The 17315-nt window shown below is 41.8% G+C and overlaps 1 protein-coding gene and 1 long non-coding RNA gene across 2 annotated transcripts in view; one reads left to right on the top strand and one right to left on the bottom strand.

Moving 5' to 3' along the window:
- The window catches only part of CRY2 (cryptochrome circadian regulator 2), a 33032-nt gene that overhangs the window by 15165 nt on the left and 552 nt on the right, over positions 1-17315 (bottom strand). The window contains 3 exon segments of the mRNA XM_038405184.2: positions 728-912; positions 5157-5299; positions 10601-10709. Of these exon segments, the coding sequence (XP_038261112.2) occupies positions 728-912; positions 5157-5299; positions 10601-10709 (437 nt within the window).
- Positions 2173-13213, top strand: LOC119856995. The gene is made up of 3 exons (XR_005293465.2): positions 2173-2367; positions 5431-5550; positions 13105-13213. It is a non-coding gene; the product is annotated as an uncharacterized LOC119856995 (long non-coding RNA).

Below are 17315 nucleotides of genomic sequence, written 5' to 3'. Positions count from 1 at the left end.
ACACTTGTTGCTTGGCTGGTGAAATTTAAGTACATAACTCTCAACCAATTTGAGTGAGTGCCCTGCTTCTTGAAAGTCTGTCCTGAGGTTGGCACGCATGCTTGTGAACTACTCCAGATGGTCTGACAGGAACTATTCATACATATTTTCTCCCTCCCCTCTCTACCATCAATTTTCCTCCTTCAAATCAAATCCAAGCACTTACACAGCTTGGAAACAAACCCTGATTCCCTCAACACCAATGGGTACCTAAGGGTGGATGGTACCAGTTTCAACAAAAATTTTGTCTCTGTGAGTCTCCAAATTAATCCTTTTTAGTCACAGAGCAGCAAGTGTAATAGTCTCAGCTTAGCTTGATTAACACTCCCAGATCTGTCACAAGCAGCCTGTCAGGGACCAGAATAGCAGAGAATGCAGTGGGTCAGGACTGAGCAGCACTGTGAGGCCACAGGGCCGAAAAAGCAGGCAAAGAATGGCAGCTCACACCTGAGATGTGGGAAGGAAGGAGGGGAATTTGCACTAGAATCAAGCATAACAGACAGATGGACAATCAGTGGCTCATTTTCCCAAATACCATGACTCACTGAGTGTGCTGCTCCCAAGGCTGTAGCCTGCCCAGATCAGATGAAAATAGTGAAACCATTTCAGAAGCATTCCTGCCAGCAGAAAACATTCTAATAGAGCGTGTTTGGTTGACAGTTAAGCCCCCTCAGCCCTAGACACATACCCAGCTCCTCCAGAGATGGAACTCCATATGTGTCGTCATGATTCTCCTGGATCTCCGACTTGCACTTCTCCATCTGCTGGCTTGTTATGCTGTTCACTGGCTTCTTGGGAAGCTCCATGCGGCTAATGATGGTCTGGAAACGCTTGTATGTGAGAGGTGGTTTGTGGCCATTCAGCTCGATTATTCTAGACACACAGGCCCAGGAGACAAGAGTTGGAAAACAACTTTATTCTCATGGGAGAGGTGGGGAAGAGCACTCAAACACCAGCCCCCTTGGACTCGGATATTCCTTTCTCTGGATAGAGAAATCCGACAGATTCACCCTCCTCCATTTGGATCTGTCCCCTCAGCAAGGTATTAAAGAAACTCCAGGCTAACCCCATTTCTAGGAAAAGACATCTCAGTCTACACCAGTCCCCATGCCATGGCCTGCTTCCAGAAAAACCCAAGCCTGAGACAATCTGTGCCCCCACCCAAAGTGAGAAACCCAACCTACAACAGTCACCCTCTTTTCTATTGCTCCCCCAGATGACAAATACTAGTTTATTTGTCCCACCCCTCACTCTCTAGATCAGAAAAATCCAAGCTTCCATTATTTCATGTGCTCCCCACCCATCTTTGAGAAATCCCAGCCTGCATCCAGCCCCCACCCTGCACTAGAGAAATCCCAGCCTGTGCTTGTTCCTGTTTCCTCCACACTTAAAAACAAGAAAACAAACAAAAAAAAAAAAACCACAAATCTCAATCCATCTGTCGCTCTCCCCTCCTCTACCCCCTCAGAGGGGAGAAATCCAAGTGTGCCTCACTCCTCTCCTTTCCTGGGAGTAGAACTATCCCCATTCCTCCTCCACCCCATCTGTCGGATATTCATTATGCCATTTACTTTTTAGTGATCTAACCCATTTCAGCTCAAACCAAGAGCACAGGCTGCAAGGTAGCCACAGCTCCCTTCTATCTTCCTAAGTGCTCACAACCTGCCCAAGTCTCTACTGGGGAATAAAATGTGATGCTTCCCAGAATAGCTGTCTCCCTTCCCCGAGCTAAAGAGAATTTGGAGAAGACCACTTGGCAGAATCTCCATGAGTAGAAACAGGAGCATTTTTCCTCAGCACTGTCCCCAGCACGCTGCCAGGAGCAGAAGAGTTAACAGGAAAATAGGGAGAGTTCACAGTGCCAGCTTTATGTAAAGCTGAAACAGCCGAGCCAGCACTCCTACAAGAGCACTTGCAGCAGCTCCACCTCTCCCCATCCAGACAGTCAACAACTTATGCAAGGAGTGAGCTTGGAGCCTAGTGTTTCAGGATATGCCACGTGCCTCCCTGCCTCCCCCTCCGCCCCATCAGCTACACATGTAGAGGGGAGGAGCTCCATGCTAGCCTGGGGCCTTCACAGAGCAGCTGGTCACATGTGATACTGTGTGACAAGTCTTCCCAGCTCTATACAACAGCCAGAAGGAAGGAGGCTGCTCCCTAATAAATCTATCATAGCTGCTGCTGCTGCTGGGATCTAGGTCATAAATGCCACGACCTCTCGTGCATACTGGGAGGGACACGGAGCCTTTTAAAGACAGAGCATGGTCATGTTAAAGAAAGATTTTCAACAGAGACTCCCACCTCATTTCTTCATGTAGATAAAGAAAGGTAAGATACAGGGTAGGAAATGCCGAAAAGGAGGAAGCTTTTGCTGGTATAAGCAAAGTCACCCAAACAAGCCCTATGCAGCTTGAAAGAAGCTGTTTGCTTCCCTGCACTCTTCAAAAAGTAATTCAGAAACTTCCACCCTTATCCCCTACAGTCTTCCCCATTTTTTGCACTTTGCCACTTGCCCCTGGAACTCCATACTGGAAAGAGGCAGGAGAGAAAGAACCCTGAAACCTTCACACCTGTCCCTCCAATATGTTGTAAGAAGCTTCCCAGTACATCTACATCACTGATGTCAAGGCTTCATGCTCCCAGTTACAAGTACAGCAACTGCTCCTTCAACAGGTTTGTGCCAGAGTACAGTTTAGTACTCCTGAGCGTGACAATCCGATAGTGCTGTGCAAGTTTCCCCTCTTCAACTCCTGCTCTACAGAGGTACCTCAGCCATGCCTTATCACACTACCCAGTCCTCTTTCATATATGTGCCGTTGTACTCAGTCTGCAGTCTCCACTACTATCCAGTCCTAGGATTCCCACCCACAGCTCTGGCAATACACTTTAATCATGACAGTAGCAATCCTCTAGTCACAGGGTCTGCCTTAACCAGAAACTGCAATTTGGACCAAACTGTGGCTTTTATGATGAAAGATGAAAACCTTCTGTGCCTTCTCATCTCCCAGCCAAGCAAGTTACTGGGGGCAGGCTTAGGAACAGAAGCCTTCCTAAGAAATGGGGCATGGATGTCATCTTGATATATTTTTACAGCACCTAGCACAATGGTTGGGGCCTCCAGAGGCTATTAGTGTCTTGCACAGTCCCTTGTTCACAGTGCTACTTTGCCTCAGGGAGGAGGGCAATCCAGGCCTGAAGAAGCACATTTATGATAGTTCGGTGAGTGGGTTATCATAAGTTGTTTGTTGTAGCCCATGCAAGGGCTTTCCCAGATCTCTTTTTACAGCCCCATAGACTTCGATTCTGAGTCAATCACCCACAAAAGCCATTTTGCTGGGTTAACCTTCTTCAGTGGCATCATTCCACTGGATGGCTTGCACATAGGAAACCTTCTTGTGTATGATGGAAAAGCACATGTTCACGCATTTCCTGTTTGTGAGAATGTCCTCAGCCAACACTTGAGGATCATGCTGCTCAACTGGCAACACAAGTTTGGATAGGTTGGCAATCCATCTGTGACTGCTTGGAGAACTGTGATAGCTAGTTTGAGCAAATGAACCTGTCTACTGTTCAGTCTCCCCATGTCAATTTATTAAACTACTGTGATACAAATACTGGATGAGCTCTAAGGTATGGACTGTGCATTATTTATATGTACAGTGCCTAGTACAATGGGACCCTCACTTCAGGTTCAGAGAGGAAACTGTAAAGTAACTGCAATGTACAGACAATGTACAAAGGACAGACTATTCAATTCCTCCACACAGCACCAAGGCAAACATTATATAAGAATATCAAAGGTTAAGAGGTGCCTTGATCAAGCTGTAAGTATCTACATAGGAAGAAGGTATCTGATACCAGAGGGCTTTAATCAAGCAGGCAGGCTTAAACTCCAAAGGCTGAAAGCTCAAGTCAGAAAAATTCAAATTGGAATAGAAATGCAATTTTGACATTGAGGGTTATAATATGTTGCCAGGGATGTGAAATTCTCCATCACTTGTTGTCCTCAAATCAAGATTATGTCTTAAAAAAAAAAAAAAAAAACATCTACTCTAGCTCAGGTTTCAGAGTAGCAGCCGTGTTAGTCTGTATTTGCAAAAAGAAAAGGAGTACTTGTAGCACCTCAGAGACTAACAAATTTATTTGAGCATAAGCTTTTGTGAGCTACAGCTCACTTCATCGGATGCATTCAGTGGAATATTCTAGCTCAGCCACTTGTTATTTGTTTGATGCAGGAGCTGCCAGGTTAAAATTTATGGCCTGTGCTATAACAGGGGGTCAAACAAGATCATAATGCTCCCTAACAGATCACTTTATAGATTTTTTTTTTAATTATTTATTTTAAGGCCAGACCTGCCTGGCCTGGAATTAGGGAGAAACTCTCACAATGGCCATCAGCAAGTCTGGATTCTGAAGGATTTAGATCCCACAGAACAGAAAGCTGTGAGACCCAATTGGAGGAAGAAAATGACCTGCCATCAAACAGAAGGGAGCTGTCAGACAGAGCAATTGTGAGACAAGGACTTGAGCCACACTGAGCCAACATCTAAGCTGTTGTCTTTTCAATTTGAATTCATCAATCTGACCGTAGTTAGTGTTCACTGGGGATTGTCAGTTCTAAAAATGGGTTACACCATTTATGCTGAACATGATTATTTTTCTACAATCAATTACTGCTTGGTGAGTTTGTGCAGGCCAGCCCAAAGAAACGAAAAGCCTTCAATTTCTAAGTATTAACGGAAACTTATCTGAAAGGTAACCTATCTCAGGCTTTTCAGTCAGAAAGGGCACAATAAGGGAGCATCATAGGCAGGGCTGCAGAGAGCAGGACACATCAGAACTACTCAATGACCACAGAAGAAAACAGTTTAATGGGACTGAGGCAACATCTATTCCAACATTCTCATCACCATCAGCACTTTGAGATGCTCAGTGAAATATAATCCCTACAACCCCCCATCTGCACTCACATGCAAATCATGCTTTAAATAATTGCCAAATTATGTGGATCAGGAGACTGAAACCTTCCCCAGACTAGAACTTTCCTACAGTCCTCCTCAGACAGCACAGTATCAGCCCTGTCTAAGCAGTATAACAGCCTCTCCTCTACCTCTTACCTGTCCAGGTCATAGAGAGTGTGAGAGTTTTCTATTACCACCTCCACGCCAGCTTCCTTGGCTAGTTTGATGATAGCTGCATCTCTCTCCTTCCCAAATGGTTCGGAGTCGTACTCAAAGGTGAGACGGGTCACTCCCCATTCCTGTGAAGAACACAAAACAAAGTTGTCATTACAGATACCAGACCTCCCAGCAGCTAGCATGATCACTGAAGAGAGTGACAAAGGTTCCTTACGGTGATGCCAATGAAGTCCTGGAATCTTTTGCTTTACAGGAAACTAGGACATGATGAGAGAAACCATGGAGGGAACCCTGTGGACAGATGTGGTAACAACAGACATGGAATAGAGAATCAGTGGCGTATTCTGTTTTATCACCACTATGAAAGATCAGGGTAAGAATCTTAGCATTATACTAACGCTCATCCATGTTACTGAACTCCAAGATTGCAGAACTTTAAGAACCTCATTCCTCCCTCCTCCCCCAATACATATTTTCCCTTTGTCTGCACTGCCAGTAAGACTGTAATGGCATAGTTCATTTCCCAGTTCTCTGACACCACTCCAATGTTGAAATATTAGGGCTACAAAGTGCAGGGGAAATTTTCAATGCAAATTGCTTATAACTTACGTATTTATACAGAGAAACTATCAAGAAGTTTAAGCCAAAAATGTAGGTTCTGAAGTAAAGTTTTCCAAGATCCATTTAAGGCCACCACATAAGAGAACTTCTGTCCAACCCTGGAAGCCAGAAGTGAGGAAGAGAGGAAACCAGAATAAGGAATGACCCTAAGGAGAACACTAGTATGGCTGTCAACTTTGTATTTCAAAAATACAGGACAGACCTCAGACATCCCCTCTGGGGGAAGTCCCTTCTCCTCTACCCTCCTTCCTAGAGATTCTCACTCTTTCGCTTTTGGAGTTGCAGGTGCTAGGCCAGGCAGCAGCTCCTGGTGCCTGAAGTTGCTGATCTCTGCCAGCTGCAGTACTATATTGCACCAGAGGTGGGGCCTGAAAGAATGGGTGTGGATTGAAGGAAGGCAGCATTTGAAGGAGACTTTGCTACAGATCAGCAGGGGTGCCATTTCAGATTTCAATGGAAGGGGTAACTTTCAGTGGAGGTCCAAGGATTGAAATGCTGCCGGCTCAAATTTGAGTGGCACTGCCACAGTGTGTGCCAGGTTGCAATGCCACTCAAATTTGTCCCAGTTGCTTCTCAGTCAACAATGTCACTTGAATTTGGCCACTCTGTCGGCATGACTGTCAAGCAACCAGCAGCACTTTGCAAAGTGATTTTGTACAGGAAGATGCTGGAATCCAGACTTGGGGCATTCATCCTCCAAATAGCGATACTGCTTTTGCCTTATCCAAGCTACGAACCTGGCAAGATATTAGACAATACACCTCTAGAACACATTATAGACTACATGGACTTGGTTCTGAAACAAACAGGCCTGAGAAGAGCTGGGCAGCTGCGCTGTCTCTTTCAGCCCTTTGCAGAACATAATTTGCTCTCTAAATCCATGGCCTAGTTTTCTCAGCAAATGAGTGCTATGAGAAGGGAGTTAATGGTTTCCACAGTGACACTCCTGAAGTCACTGCCAAACACAGAGCTAACCACATCTATGGGCTGCAGCAAACACTCTGCTGAGCACAGCCAGAGAACCATGGGGGGATTGGGGGGGAGCTTTAAAAAGTCACAAATAGGAAGTGACAATTAACATGGGGTCACATTTTCCAATTGAAAAGGCATGGGACACCCTCTTCCCACTACCCCCAGAGGCCCAGTCTCCTTTGAATAGCTGTGCGGGAGACTTTGCCTTTTCCTGAACAGGAGCTGAGGGTTTAGCGCAGCCAGTAACACAAGCAAAATGCGACAGCAGAAGTTTTGCCATTTTGCATAAATTACAGAGACACAATGATGCTGAGGTGGGGGGGTGGTACTGGGAAAGTTCATAGCAGGAAACAACTCTCCACTTGTCTCCCATGTTTCCCACTCCCCCTGGAAACTCAATTCTGAAGTCAGTCCTCATCAAAAAAAAGAGGCAAAAGCAGGTTTTCAGGGATAACATTATAAAAACCAGTCTTAGATATGCAATGGGGCAGAATATTTCAAAGCCAATATCCACCCCTTCCAGCTTCACATTGCTTCGCTATCATTTGCCTTTCTCCAAACTAGGAAGTACAGCATTAACAAAACCTACTACTCAAGTGTTTAGATGCCTTTCAAAGCCAGTCCTCTCCCCATACTGGAATTTGATTTGTCATATTAGTTTTAATTATATGATAGATTAACAAGGGACAATGCCACTGGGTCACACACAAAATACAGGTTTGGTTTAAAAGAATATGTATGCATAGAGAAGGAGGGACCACATTTTATCATGATACGAGTTAAAAACCTCTCAAAATTCAGATATTTCTTTATAGTGTTGGAAAGCTGAAAACCATGGCATCAGGCTAGTAAAAGGCAACAGAACATAAATGACTAGAAACCAAGAAACTGTCTGATAAATTTCAAAATACACAAAAATTAAGTTAGAAATTTCAAATGCAGTTTTCATCCTCCATATTAGTGAGTGGCAAGGAAGCATTTAAGATTTATATTACACAGTATTTCTATAAAAGTCACCACAAGCCATTTTTCTGCCTTGAATGCCTGGCAGGACTATTTTCCCCAAAATATTGAACTCCAGAAGACAATTTAAGTACATGCAATCAATCACTATCTTTGGTTTCTAAATATGGTACAGACTGAAGCCAAATCCACACATACAAAATAAACTACAGACTGTTAGCACTCTACAGCACACAAGCACAGTGGGGGCTTTTAATGAACTGTGACCCATCACAGGGTGGGGCAGTGACCACAGAGTTTGGTTCAGTGCAGAAAGTCAAACTCCAAATGACTGGTTAAGAGGAAAGAGGGGATTTTTTTTTTTTTTTAAAAAATACCTTGTGGTAGTGACAAAGCAGCCGAGCAAGCTGCACATGTCATCTCCCATTGAAGCAAACATCCTTTGTAGCCTATTTCTCCACAAGTGCATCTCTACCAGCAGTAGAATAGACACTGCTGTTGCATTACTATTGTGCCATCTAGCCCTGCTCTGAGTAGCATTAGACAACATGGCATGAACATTCGAGCCCTGTTTATACTGCTTCCTTGGTTGCTACCGCTGTTGGAGCTGCATGCTTGAAATAAATTACAGGTATGAAGTCTGCTATTGCAGACAAGGCTCAAGAGTATGCTCTGCAAGCTTCACCTGCCCTCTTTCTAAACCCACTGCATCTTCCTTTCTACCCCAGCGCTTGTCATTTGCACTATTTATAAATAACAGGCATTCACCCCATGCTCTGCTTACCCTTACAAAAACACACCACTAGACAATCTCTAATTCTAAGACCATCTAGAACACCCCTCAAAGAAACCAAATGTAATCATATGTCTCTATTATATGCCAGCTCAGTACTACACTGTTTGGGACACTAGTTCTACAGAAAAAGATCTAAATCCCAACAAAACGTTTAAGCTCAAGTTTAAAAAGCTTCATGAACATTTCTATTCATATGCAGTATTTTATGCCTAAAATACCTGACAGTGTCTAACAACCAAAGCTAACTACTTAGGAGCCTTGGGCTACAGTGAAGTTTAAGCTGACTCCTCTTTGGGCAAGTCAATTACAACTACTGTTCTTTAAATTTAAAATATAAAGCAACTGGCTGAGTTCCATGAAACAAGTCAGTAGGTTTCCTTTATTTTTAATAATCCTGGAATTATATTTAGTCTTTAACTAAAATAAGGAGAGGACATGGACTGTAAATAGCCAGAATTTATTTGCAGCCTACTAGATAAAAATAACCTGAATTCAGGAAAGGCTAAAAGCAGTACAGAGGATATTTTTGTAATGTGCTAAAACAGTTCAAGAAAGAATAGCAACATACCTTCTGACCTGGTAATCTGATTCCCCCTGCCTCTCTTGCCAAGTGGACAGCTATGACTGCTTACTGTGCCCTGACAAAGTTCATTCAGACTCACTTGAACTGCATATTCTTCCCCTATCCTCATCATCTATGGCAAGCTTTAAGAAGCAGGGTGGATACAAATCAATGATTTTTTATTTAAAATTAATACATTTTTCTTTAAAAAAGCCTGTTTAAACTATGAGATTACAACCACCTATGTCAAGGCCTAAATTTATTATAATCTATTAAAATCGTATAACTAAAAAATGCTGCATCAAAAGGTCCTCAAATTTTAATGAATTAAAGATGCTGCTTTTTAAATTATATATAGAAGCATGGGGAACATCTTTAACTTCTGAAGTCCACTCAGGTTATATAAATATGTCACAATATCATTTATTACATTATCTACATTATTTTCAGTCTTTACTACAGAACAAAAGCTGCTCTTTACACTTTTCCACACATAAGTAGTTTTAGTTACTGTTGTGCAGAAAAGCTTTTACCTTAATGACTTTTGGTCTCAATTTAGTTAGCAGGTGCAGAGAAACTATTTTCTCATTTGGACTAGCTCATTCAAAGCTGAGATACCAATTCAGAGTTGAGAAAGCAGGAATGCTTGTTTTCTTTTTCCAATCAATAAAGATAAAACAAGTGGGAGAGGAGGAGATCTACTAATTAAAAAAACATGATGGACATGAGGCCAGATTTTTAAAAGTAGTTAGGTGCCTAGTAGGATTTACAAAGCACCTAAGAATGTTAGGCACTTAATTCCGGCTCCTTTCAATGGGAGTCAGGCACTTAACCTGCTTAAGCATTGTTATAAATTCCACTAGTTACACAGCTGCAACTTTAGTTGCCTAAATAACTTCTGAAAGGCTAACTCATGGAAGCCAGAGCAGGTTAATACTTCCTTTGTTTAATAAAGAAGTTTTAAATACTTAACATGTTTTGATAAACTGAAAAGAAAAAAAATCCAGCATATTAAATAAAACTATATTGTATAAAACCATTTAAAATGGCATTTTTGTACATCAATTTTCAATTTCTATCCAATTGAGCTAGACACAAATCCCAAATAAAAATGATATAGTAAATAAGTATGAGCCATTTACTATTTTTATCTGAATAAATATACGTTACGCTAAATTACTGCTTAAATAAATGTGTATAGTTATCTTCCTCGTTAGCAAAAGAACCCAAATTTCATGTAAAAGCTACTTTTTGGCAAGTCAACATATTTTAACAGTTATACCAACCAATAAGATTGAATCTCTCTAGGAAAAGAACTACAGTAACAAAAATGTAGAACAAGATTAGAATCAATTATTTAAATGAAGGTATCATGCATGAGGATTTAAAATAAAACAGGGCTGGAGAGCAACCTGAGGACCATCAGTGACTAGGATACAAAGACATAAGGAGTAAAAACGAGAATCCCAAAATGGGATCTTATGTCAGAAGACATGTTTAGCCTCTTACTTTGAAAAGTCTTGGGAAGACATCTGTTGGCTGCCCTCGTACCACAAACAAGCAGGAGCCGAGTTTTCTTAAACTGTTGTCCAAGTCTTCCAGGGACTGGAGTAGGAACCTGTGGAGGAGAAATAAACCTAGTTAGCAGTATAGCTCAAGGACTAGTGTTAAGATCACACAGCCAGTAAACCTAAAATTCAATTCAGCTATATGAGCTAAATGTTAAGCCAGGAAATATGACTTCCAAGAACTCTGCTCAGTCCAACATTTGGCAGACATAGAACAGAGGGACTGCTGTGCCAGCCAATTCCCTACCAACCACACCAACACTGTACAGACAAATGCAAGATGTGCAAGAGCTCTCCAGGTCCTTCTTGCTCTTGTAATCCTGTCTACTTATGATAGTTACTCTCCGGGCTTTTAGTACCCATCTGGCAGTTAGAGCGGCCTTCAAACTGATACTTCCCAGACCTGGTAATATCTATGTGGAGAACTTCAGACAATATAGCATCTGGCAGAATATATTGTAGAGAATAATCATCTGCTGGAGGGATTTTAGATGTGAAATAATATGGCCTCTCTCCTCCAGTCTCCTATTTCAAAGCAGTGTTCCACAGAAAGCCATGGATTACCCCAAAGATGACAGTTCTGGGTAGGTACAGGCCATGCATAGCACAAAGTGACACAAACATTTCTATCCCATCAGTAACAGAGGCCAAACATACAACCAAGACAGAGATGCAGCATCAGTACCTAGGACAGCTGCAACTGTGCTATAAATTTGTATTCCACTGTGACCTTGACAACTAGGTCACTTGTCCACACTGCATCTCCTTTCTTACCTGGGATACTAACTTCACCCCTGACTCAGCCCCAAAGCTGCTGCCAAAAATGGTCTCTCAGTGTTTTGACCTTATGTTTCTCACAAATCACCTCACTAACTATAACGAATGCTTCCTTTGTTTAATAGACCAGTTTTAAATACAAAACACGATTGGATACACTTTTCATTCTTGTATATCCAGCACAGTCAAGGTTGTTCTATTAGTTAAATAAAACTTTTAAAATGCTGTTTTTGTTCATTTTAAATTGAATTCTAAATTTCCAACTCGATACAAATCACAAGTAAATCAATCAAATAGGAAATATGACAATCACCATTTTCTGACAAAAAATAAAAATCTGAATAAAAAGTAAGTTATACAACTCCTTAAATTAATGTGCATAGCTAGAATGTAACTCCTGGTTACCAAACAGTAGTACCTAATTTAGTGTAAAGGCTATACATAGTAGGAAATCAACATGTTTTAAAGTCAACAGCCAATGAGAATCAAATTTAAGGAAAAAAAAAAAAAAACTAAGAACAAATGCAAAATAAGATTAAAGTTACTTAAAATCAAGATTCCCAGCTTGTCAACTAAATCATGATTTAAATCAAGCCACCCTACTTCACTGCTCCCTCTGTGCTGCATATCAACTTCAAGTTTCTTTATATTGTTTTCAAGGCCCCCGTACAAAAAGCAACTCCTCATCTACATCTCTGCTGTGTTCTGCTTTTGCATAGTCAATGGGTTTTTTGTGATGCTGCCAGCCTTAATAAACTTTTCATTTGTTCACTAGCAGCTTCCTAATGCCATGACACTTGGAATTCCTTCCAAACTTCATTTGCCAAACATCTACCTCACCTCATTCAAATTACTCCTAAAAGCCCACTTTACAGGCACTAGTGTTTTGTGGGTGATGCGGCAGATCATTTAAGAAGCCTTCATACACCAAGGCCTGACACTGGGTGTATGGCTAAATAATTATATTGCCTAAGCCAGGAGCTTCCTCACTCCTCCTCTGATCCGCTGGGGTCTGTTGGATCCTCATTTGTCTATCTAGTACATCATTTAAACTGCAAGCTCTTTGTGGTAGTGACTTGTTTATGCATTTCCTGTGAAGCAGGAAGACGGTGTTTAAAGAAAGGGGCACTGGACTCAAGAACAGCAGTTCCAGGGTTCCACACCCAGCTCTGCTGCTTACTCACTGTGCTATCTTGAGCATCTCAGTTCCCCTCTTTCTTGGTTTCCCTATCTGTAAAATGGAAATAATACTTACCCCACTTACCTCAGTAAGGTATTGAGGGGGTTAATAATAAATGCAGGTATTAAATTCATAACACATGTATGGGCACTAAGACAATATGTAATTTCCAACATAACCAGTTTCACAGAGTTAAGTAAAACATGGGTTAATATATCTGCCTTATGATGCAGCTCTGTGGTCCAACTCCTAATATAGGTCACCAGTGAATGCAAGTGGCAGAAAAGTAAGCAAAATACAAACCTCTCCTTTATAGAGGCAATCCGAGTCCCCGATTAATATTATATATTTACACAGCACCTTTCTGCCTAACAATCAGGTGTAATAATCTCATACATTGAGAATTGAGGTTCTGGGGATGTAACTGTAGGGAGAACATGGGATTCCTAATAAATTCCTATGTAACTTAAAATGTATTCTCATAATAGATTATCCAGGGCAGAGGTGCCGAAAGATGGATCATGACACAGCTTCAGGTGATCCTCCAGCACAACTGCATTCTTTAACTCCACATGACCTGTGTAATTTAAGTACAAGCTATATAAATGTAATGTTTTGAGCTGTGTATGTTAGACAGAATATAGAAAAAAACACATTAAAAAAAGAAGCTGCAACATGTCAAGTTTAATTCTCAAGAATACAACGGCGCATTTCATTGCAAGATAACCTAGCAGCATATACTCAGTCTGCCATTTACAACTCAAAAAAAAAAAAAAAAAGGCAAACAGTATTGCAATCCGACATGGATCACTTTATTTTTTCGAAAATGAGATGGGTGCACTAGAGAAGAAGAAAATGAAAGTCCTGGACCATCTACAACTACACAAAATCAACCATCCAAAAAAAATAAAGTGGTAAGAACATATGACGACACACACACGAAGCTTGGATTCTCCTTTACGGATCGGATGAATACCTGTTGCATTAGTGTGTTATATTATATTATAACTTAACTTATATTTTTGATTATTTTCCAACTATTAGAGAGTAGGGTGGGGTCTTTACTTACACAGCACAAAAATTCAGATTTCTAAAAAAAATGGAAAATATAGTGTTCAAAGTTGTACAACTATTTTGTTTTAAAATCAACACACTTTTTAAAAAAATTTGTTAACATTGTGGTTGCTTATTTTTCAGTTTTATACAAAGTTGTCTTTTCCCTTTGACCACCACATTTTGTCCTCAACATTTTTTAAAATTGTATTTTCACTACAACTGTTTGGTTTCAAAGATCCTGAAGCATTTCTTTCAGTGCATATTGCTAGAGATTTCTATCATTACAATTTTTTACACTAAAATGAAAAGGAAATATGTACACTGTTTATGTAGGTAATAATTAAAATTAATAATTTTCCTCAAGAAGTGTTAGTAGTGGGCTGCAGTGCCTATTGCAATGGCACTGGTGGGCCTCAGGGAAAAAAGTTTGGGAATCCCTGATCCAGGGGACCAGACAGCTTGGAGTGGGGGACATTAATGGGATAGGGAGTCTTTCTACTTCAGTTTAAATTGGAAGTAACAAAGTCTCACCTACCAATTGCATCCGACGAAGTGAGCTGTAGCTCATGAAAGCTTATGCTCAAATAAATTTGTTAGTCTCTAAGGTGCCACAAGTACTCCTTTTCTTTTCACCTACCAATAGTTGTTTGATGGCCCATGTGAAAAGGGTCACAAGCAGCCTGTTCATTTCATAGTGAACGATGCCCGTATCACTAAGAATAGTGCCTAGGTCAATGGGGCCCTGACTGGATCCTATAGGCACTTCTGCAGTACAAACTGAACCACCACCGATGAAGTGAGCTGTAGCTCACGAAAGCTTATGCTCTAATAAATTTGTTAGTCTCTAAGGTGCCACAAGTACTCCTTTTCTTTTTGTGAACCACCACAGTTGCTCCCAATTCATTGTGTCAGTGGAAAAAAACAAGGATTGAATGGGTCAGAGATTAACTAACCCGTCTCACACAAAGCTGTGGTCCCCCCAGACCAGGAGCGAGTCACTGGTGCAGCAATGTAATCCTCCCTTCTACCCAGGCTGCTCCTGTTTTATGGATAGATTGCAGCCCTGAAAACTAAAGTTAAGCCAGAATAAACTTCACAGAAAATTTTGAATACCTGGATTTCTGCATTTCTAGTTGTTTTGGTACTTTTAGAACTTTTGAGTTGTGCTATGTAGTGCTTTTAAAAACCATTACCAGAAGCCAGAATTTAGCAATAATCTTGCCACTCAAAGACTAAGTGGTGATGCACAACATGAGTGACTGATGAGTTAGTCCTACAATTTCCCACATCTCATTCAGAAATTCTTTTTACTTTCCAAAGAGCATGCAGAGGATTTTTAACCAAGTGATTGTTCTCTCATTAAAACTTGCAACTGGACACAAATTCTGAAGGGATGCAAAGAAGATTAGGTTATGCCTGCTCTTGCCTTGGTGTAGAACTCCTGCTTGTGTGCACAGCAGCATTGTTAAGGTAAATCCCCGCTTAGCTGTCCAAATATGCAGGCAGCCAAGACCGTAAAGTCAGTATTATATAACGTTAGGAGAGCACAACTTGGATGCCTACTAGGTTAAAAATCCTGCTCCCTGCAGAGGCATTGCATACCCAGCACATTCCTTCAGTTCCATAACTGAGAATCCCCCCCTCCAAAATCTGTCCACCCCTAGTCCCTGTCCTCCCAGAAGCAGCGAAAGTATATTTCCCTAGGACTCGGGTTGGGGGGGGGGGGAAAGAGGATAAGGGTTTGTGTATAAATGCACACACACACACACACACACACACACACACCACACAGACACACAATGGCTTAAAGCTAGAGACAGGGTGTTGATTATTGCTGTCATATAGCTCTGAGGTTTCAGGCACTTGTACAGAGTAACTGGAAAAAAGGAGTTTCCCCAAAGTGAAACATGCACCAGCCACAGATGCTTTACATAATCTGGCATTCTGTATATTATGAGATTTTTCTAAAACCCATAGCACCTTCCCACATGGTCAGAAATGAGATTCCAAAGGCTGCAACTGAGCTGGTGACATGAACAAGGTAACTTCTGCATGGAACTGGTTTTGAGCAAAATTAGAAGAATTGAAAGTCCAGGCTTAGGGGTAGCATGATCAGCTAGACCCACACAAATAAAGTAATAGCTCAAAAACGTTCTAGGATTTAGCAAGAAACTCTCTCCCTCCCCCCCATCCTTAAAGCAACATATCTTTAAAGTATGTGATAAATGCTACTTTCAATGGAAGGGTGAACTAATTTGGGGCCGACACTTTTACCATTACTCTCCACTGGAGCACAGAATATTAGAACACACAGTTTTTCAAGGCCAAGATCTGTCCTTTACCAGCTGCTTTTTAACACAGCTGAGTGATGTTTGAGGGCACCTGGATTCTCACAGATTAAGCATTAGAACAATCCTGCACTGGCCCCTGAAGATTAACTAGCTATGACGTAAGAGGTCTTTCCCATCTCTAACATCTAGGATTCTATATGCAGGGTCTAAGGCCAGCTACAAATTTGAAGCATTTCCAGACCAGTGGAACAGGAATGGATTTCTAATTAAAAGAGGTGTAGCACTGGCATTACATGCCAACACCTTTCACAAACTGAGCCAGACATCAACAACAAGATTACGCCCATCTGCAGGCTTCCCAGCACGATACAAGCTTTTCCGGTTCTTTCAGACTATAAGCAGTCTTTAGAGGTTGGTCTGTAGTTTATATAGTGGGGAGCACAGGGCATGCCCTTCAATTAATGTGAAAAAAGTAGACTTTATATACTGTTTCAACTGCCCTCATTTCAGAATGGATCACAAAACTGGTCAACACACAAAACACAGTTAATGGCCAATGACTTAGAGAAAACTAAGACAGCACTTAAAAACACCACACCACAAAACTCATAAGTGCCTAAGGTGAAGAATTCCTCTTTTCACTTCCTATTCAGAGACGTCCTGACTCAGAGTAGACAAAAGGCTTGTCTACTATTGCAAGTACAGGTCAGCACACCACTGCTTGTTTTAACTACCATCAGGGAGAATATATAAACATGGAGATGAAACACATGAGGCGGTGCACTTCTCTGCTGCTGCAGCACACGTTGTTTGTGGACCACTAATGTTTGGGAAGAGCCTTCCCCTACGGAAGCAGTAAGTGGTAGAATGACGTAAAAGGCAAGCACAGCTTGGTCTCTACAGCAATGAAGTACATACCCACAACAAAACATACTCAAGCCCAGGTGTTAAATAACACATTGCGCAACCATCCCCCGTTCACTGACATAGCAAGAGGCAGATCACGCTTCTTGCCGACATGTTACGACGTTAAAGGGAAGCCTGTGCTGTTTCCACTGGTTCTGATCTCAGAATGACCCGAGCATCCATGTTAGGGGGCTAAGGTGCGTCTCACTGCTCACTCGTGTAGGGCACCCGGACAGGCTGGTGACCGGCAACCAGACGCACCGATCCCAGAGGAGTAGACGACAGCGACCGAACAAACACGCAGCCAGGCCTCTCTTACCTAACGCCCGTGGCCTGGGGACGAGGGCCCAGGGCCCTGCAGCCTAGCAAAGGCAGCAGCAGTCGAGACTCAACATAGCCGGGAAGGGGCAACAAAATCGGGAACCGTTCCCCAAACGGCAGCGGGA

The sequence above is a fragment of the Dermochelys coriacea genome, chromosome 6 (assembly GCF_009764565.3).
Source record: "Dermochelys coriacea isolate rDerCor1 chromosome 6, rDerCor1.pri.v4, whole genome shotgun sequence".
NCBI classification, from domain to species: domain Eukaryota; kingdom Metazoa; phylum Chordata; order Testudines; family Dermochelyidae; genus Dermochelys; species Dermochelys coriacea.
The sequence above is the reverse complement of the archived record's forward strand: the minus strand, read 5'-3'. Positions and strand labels throughout refer to the sequence as shown.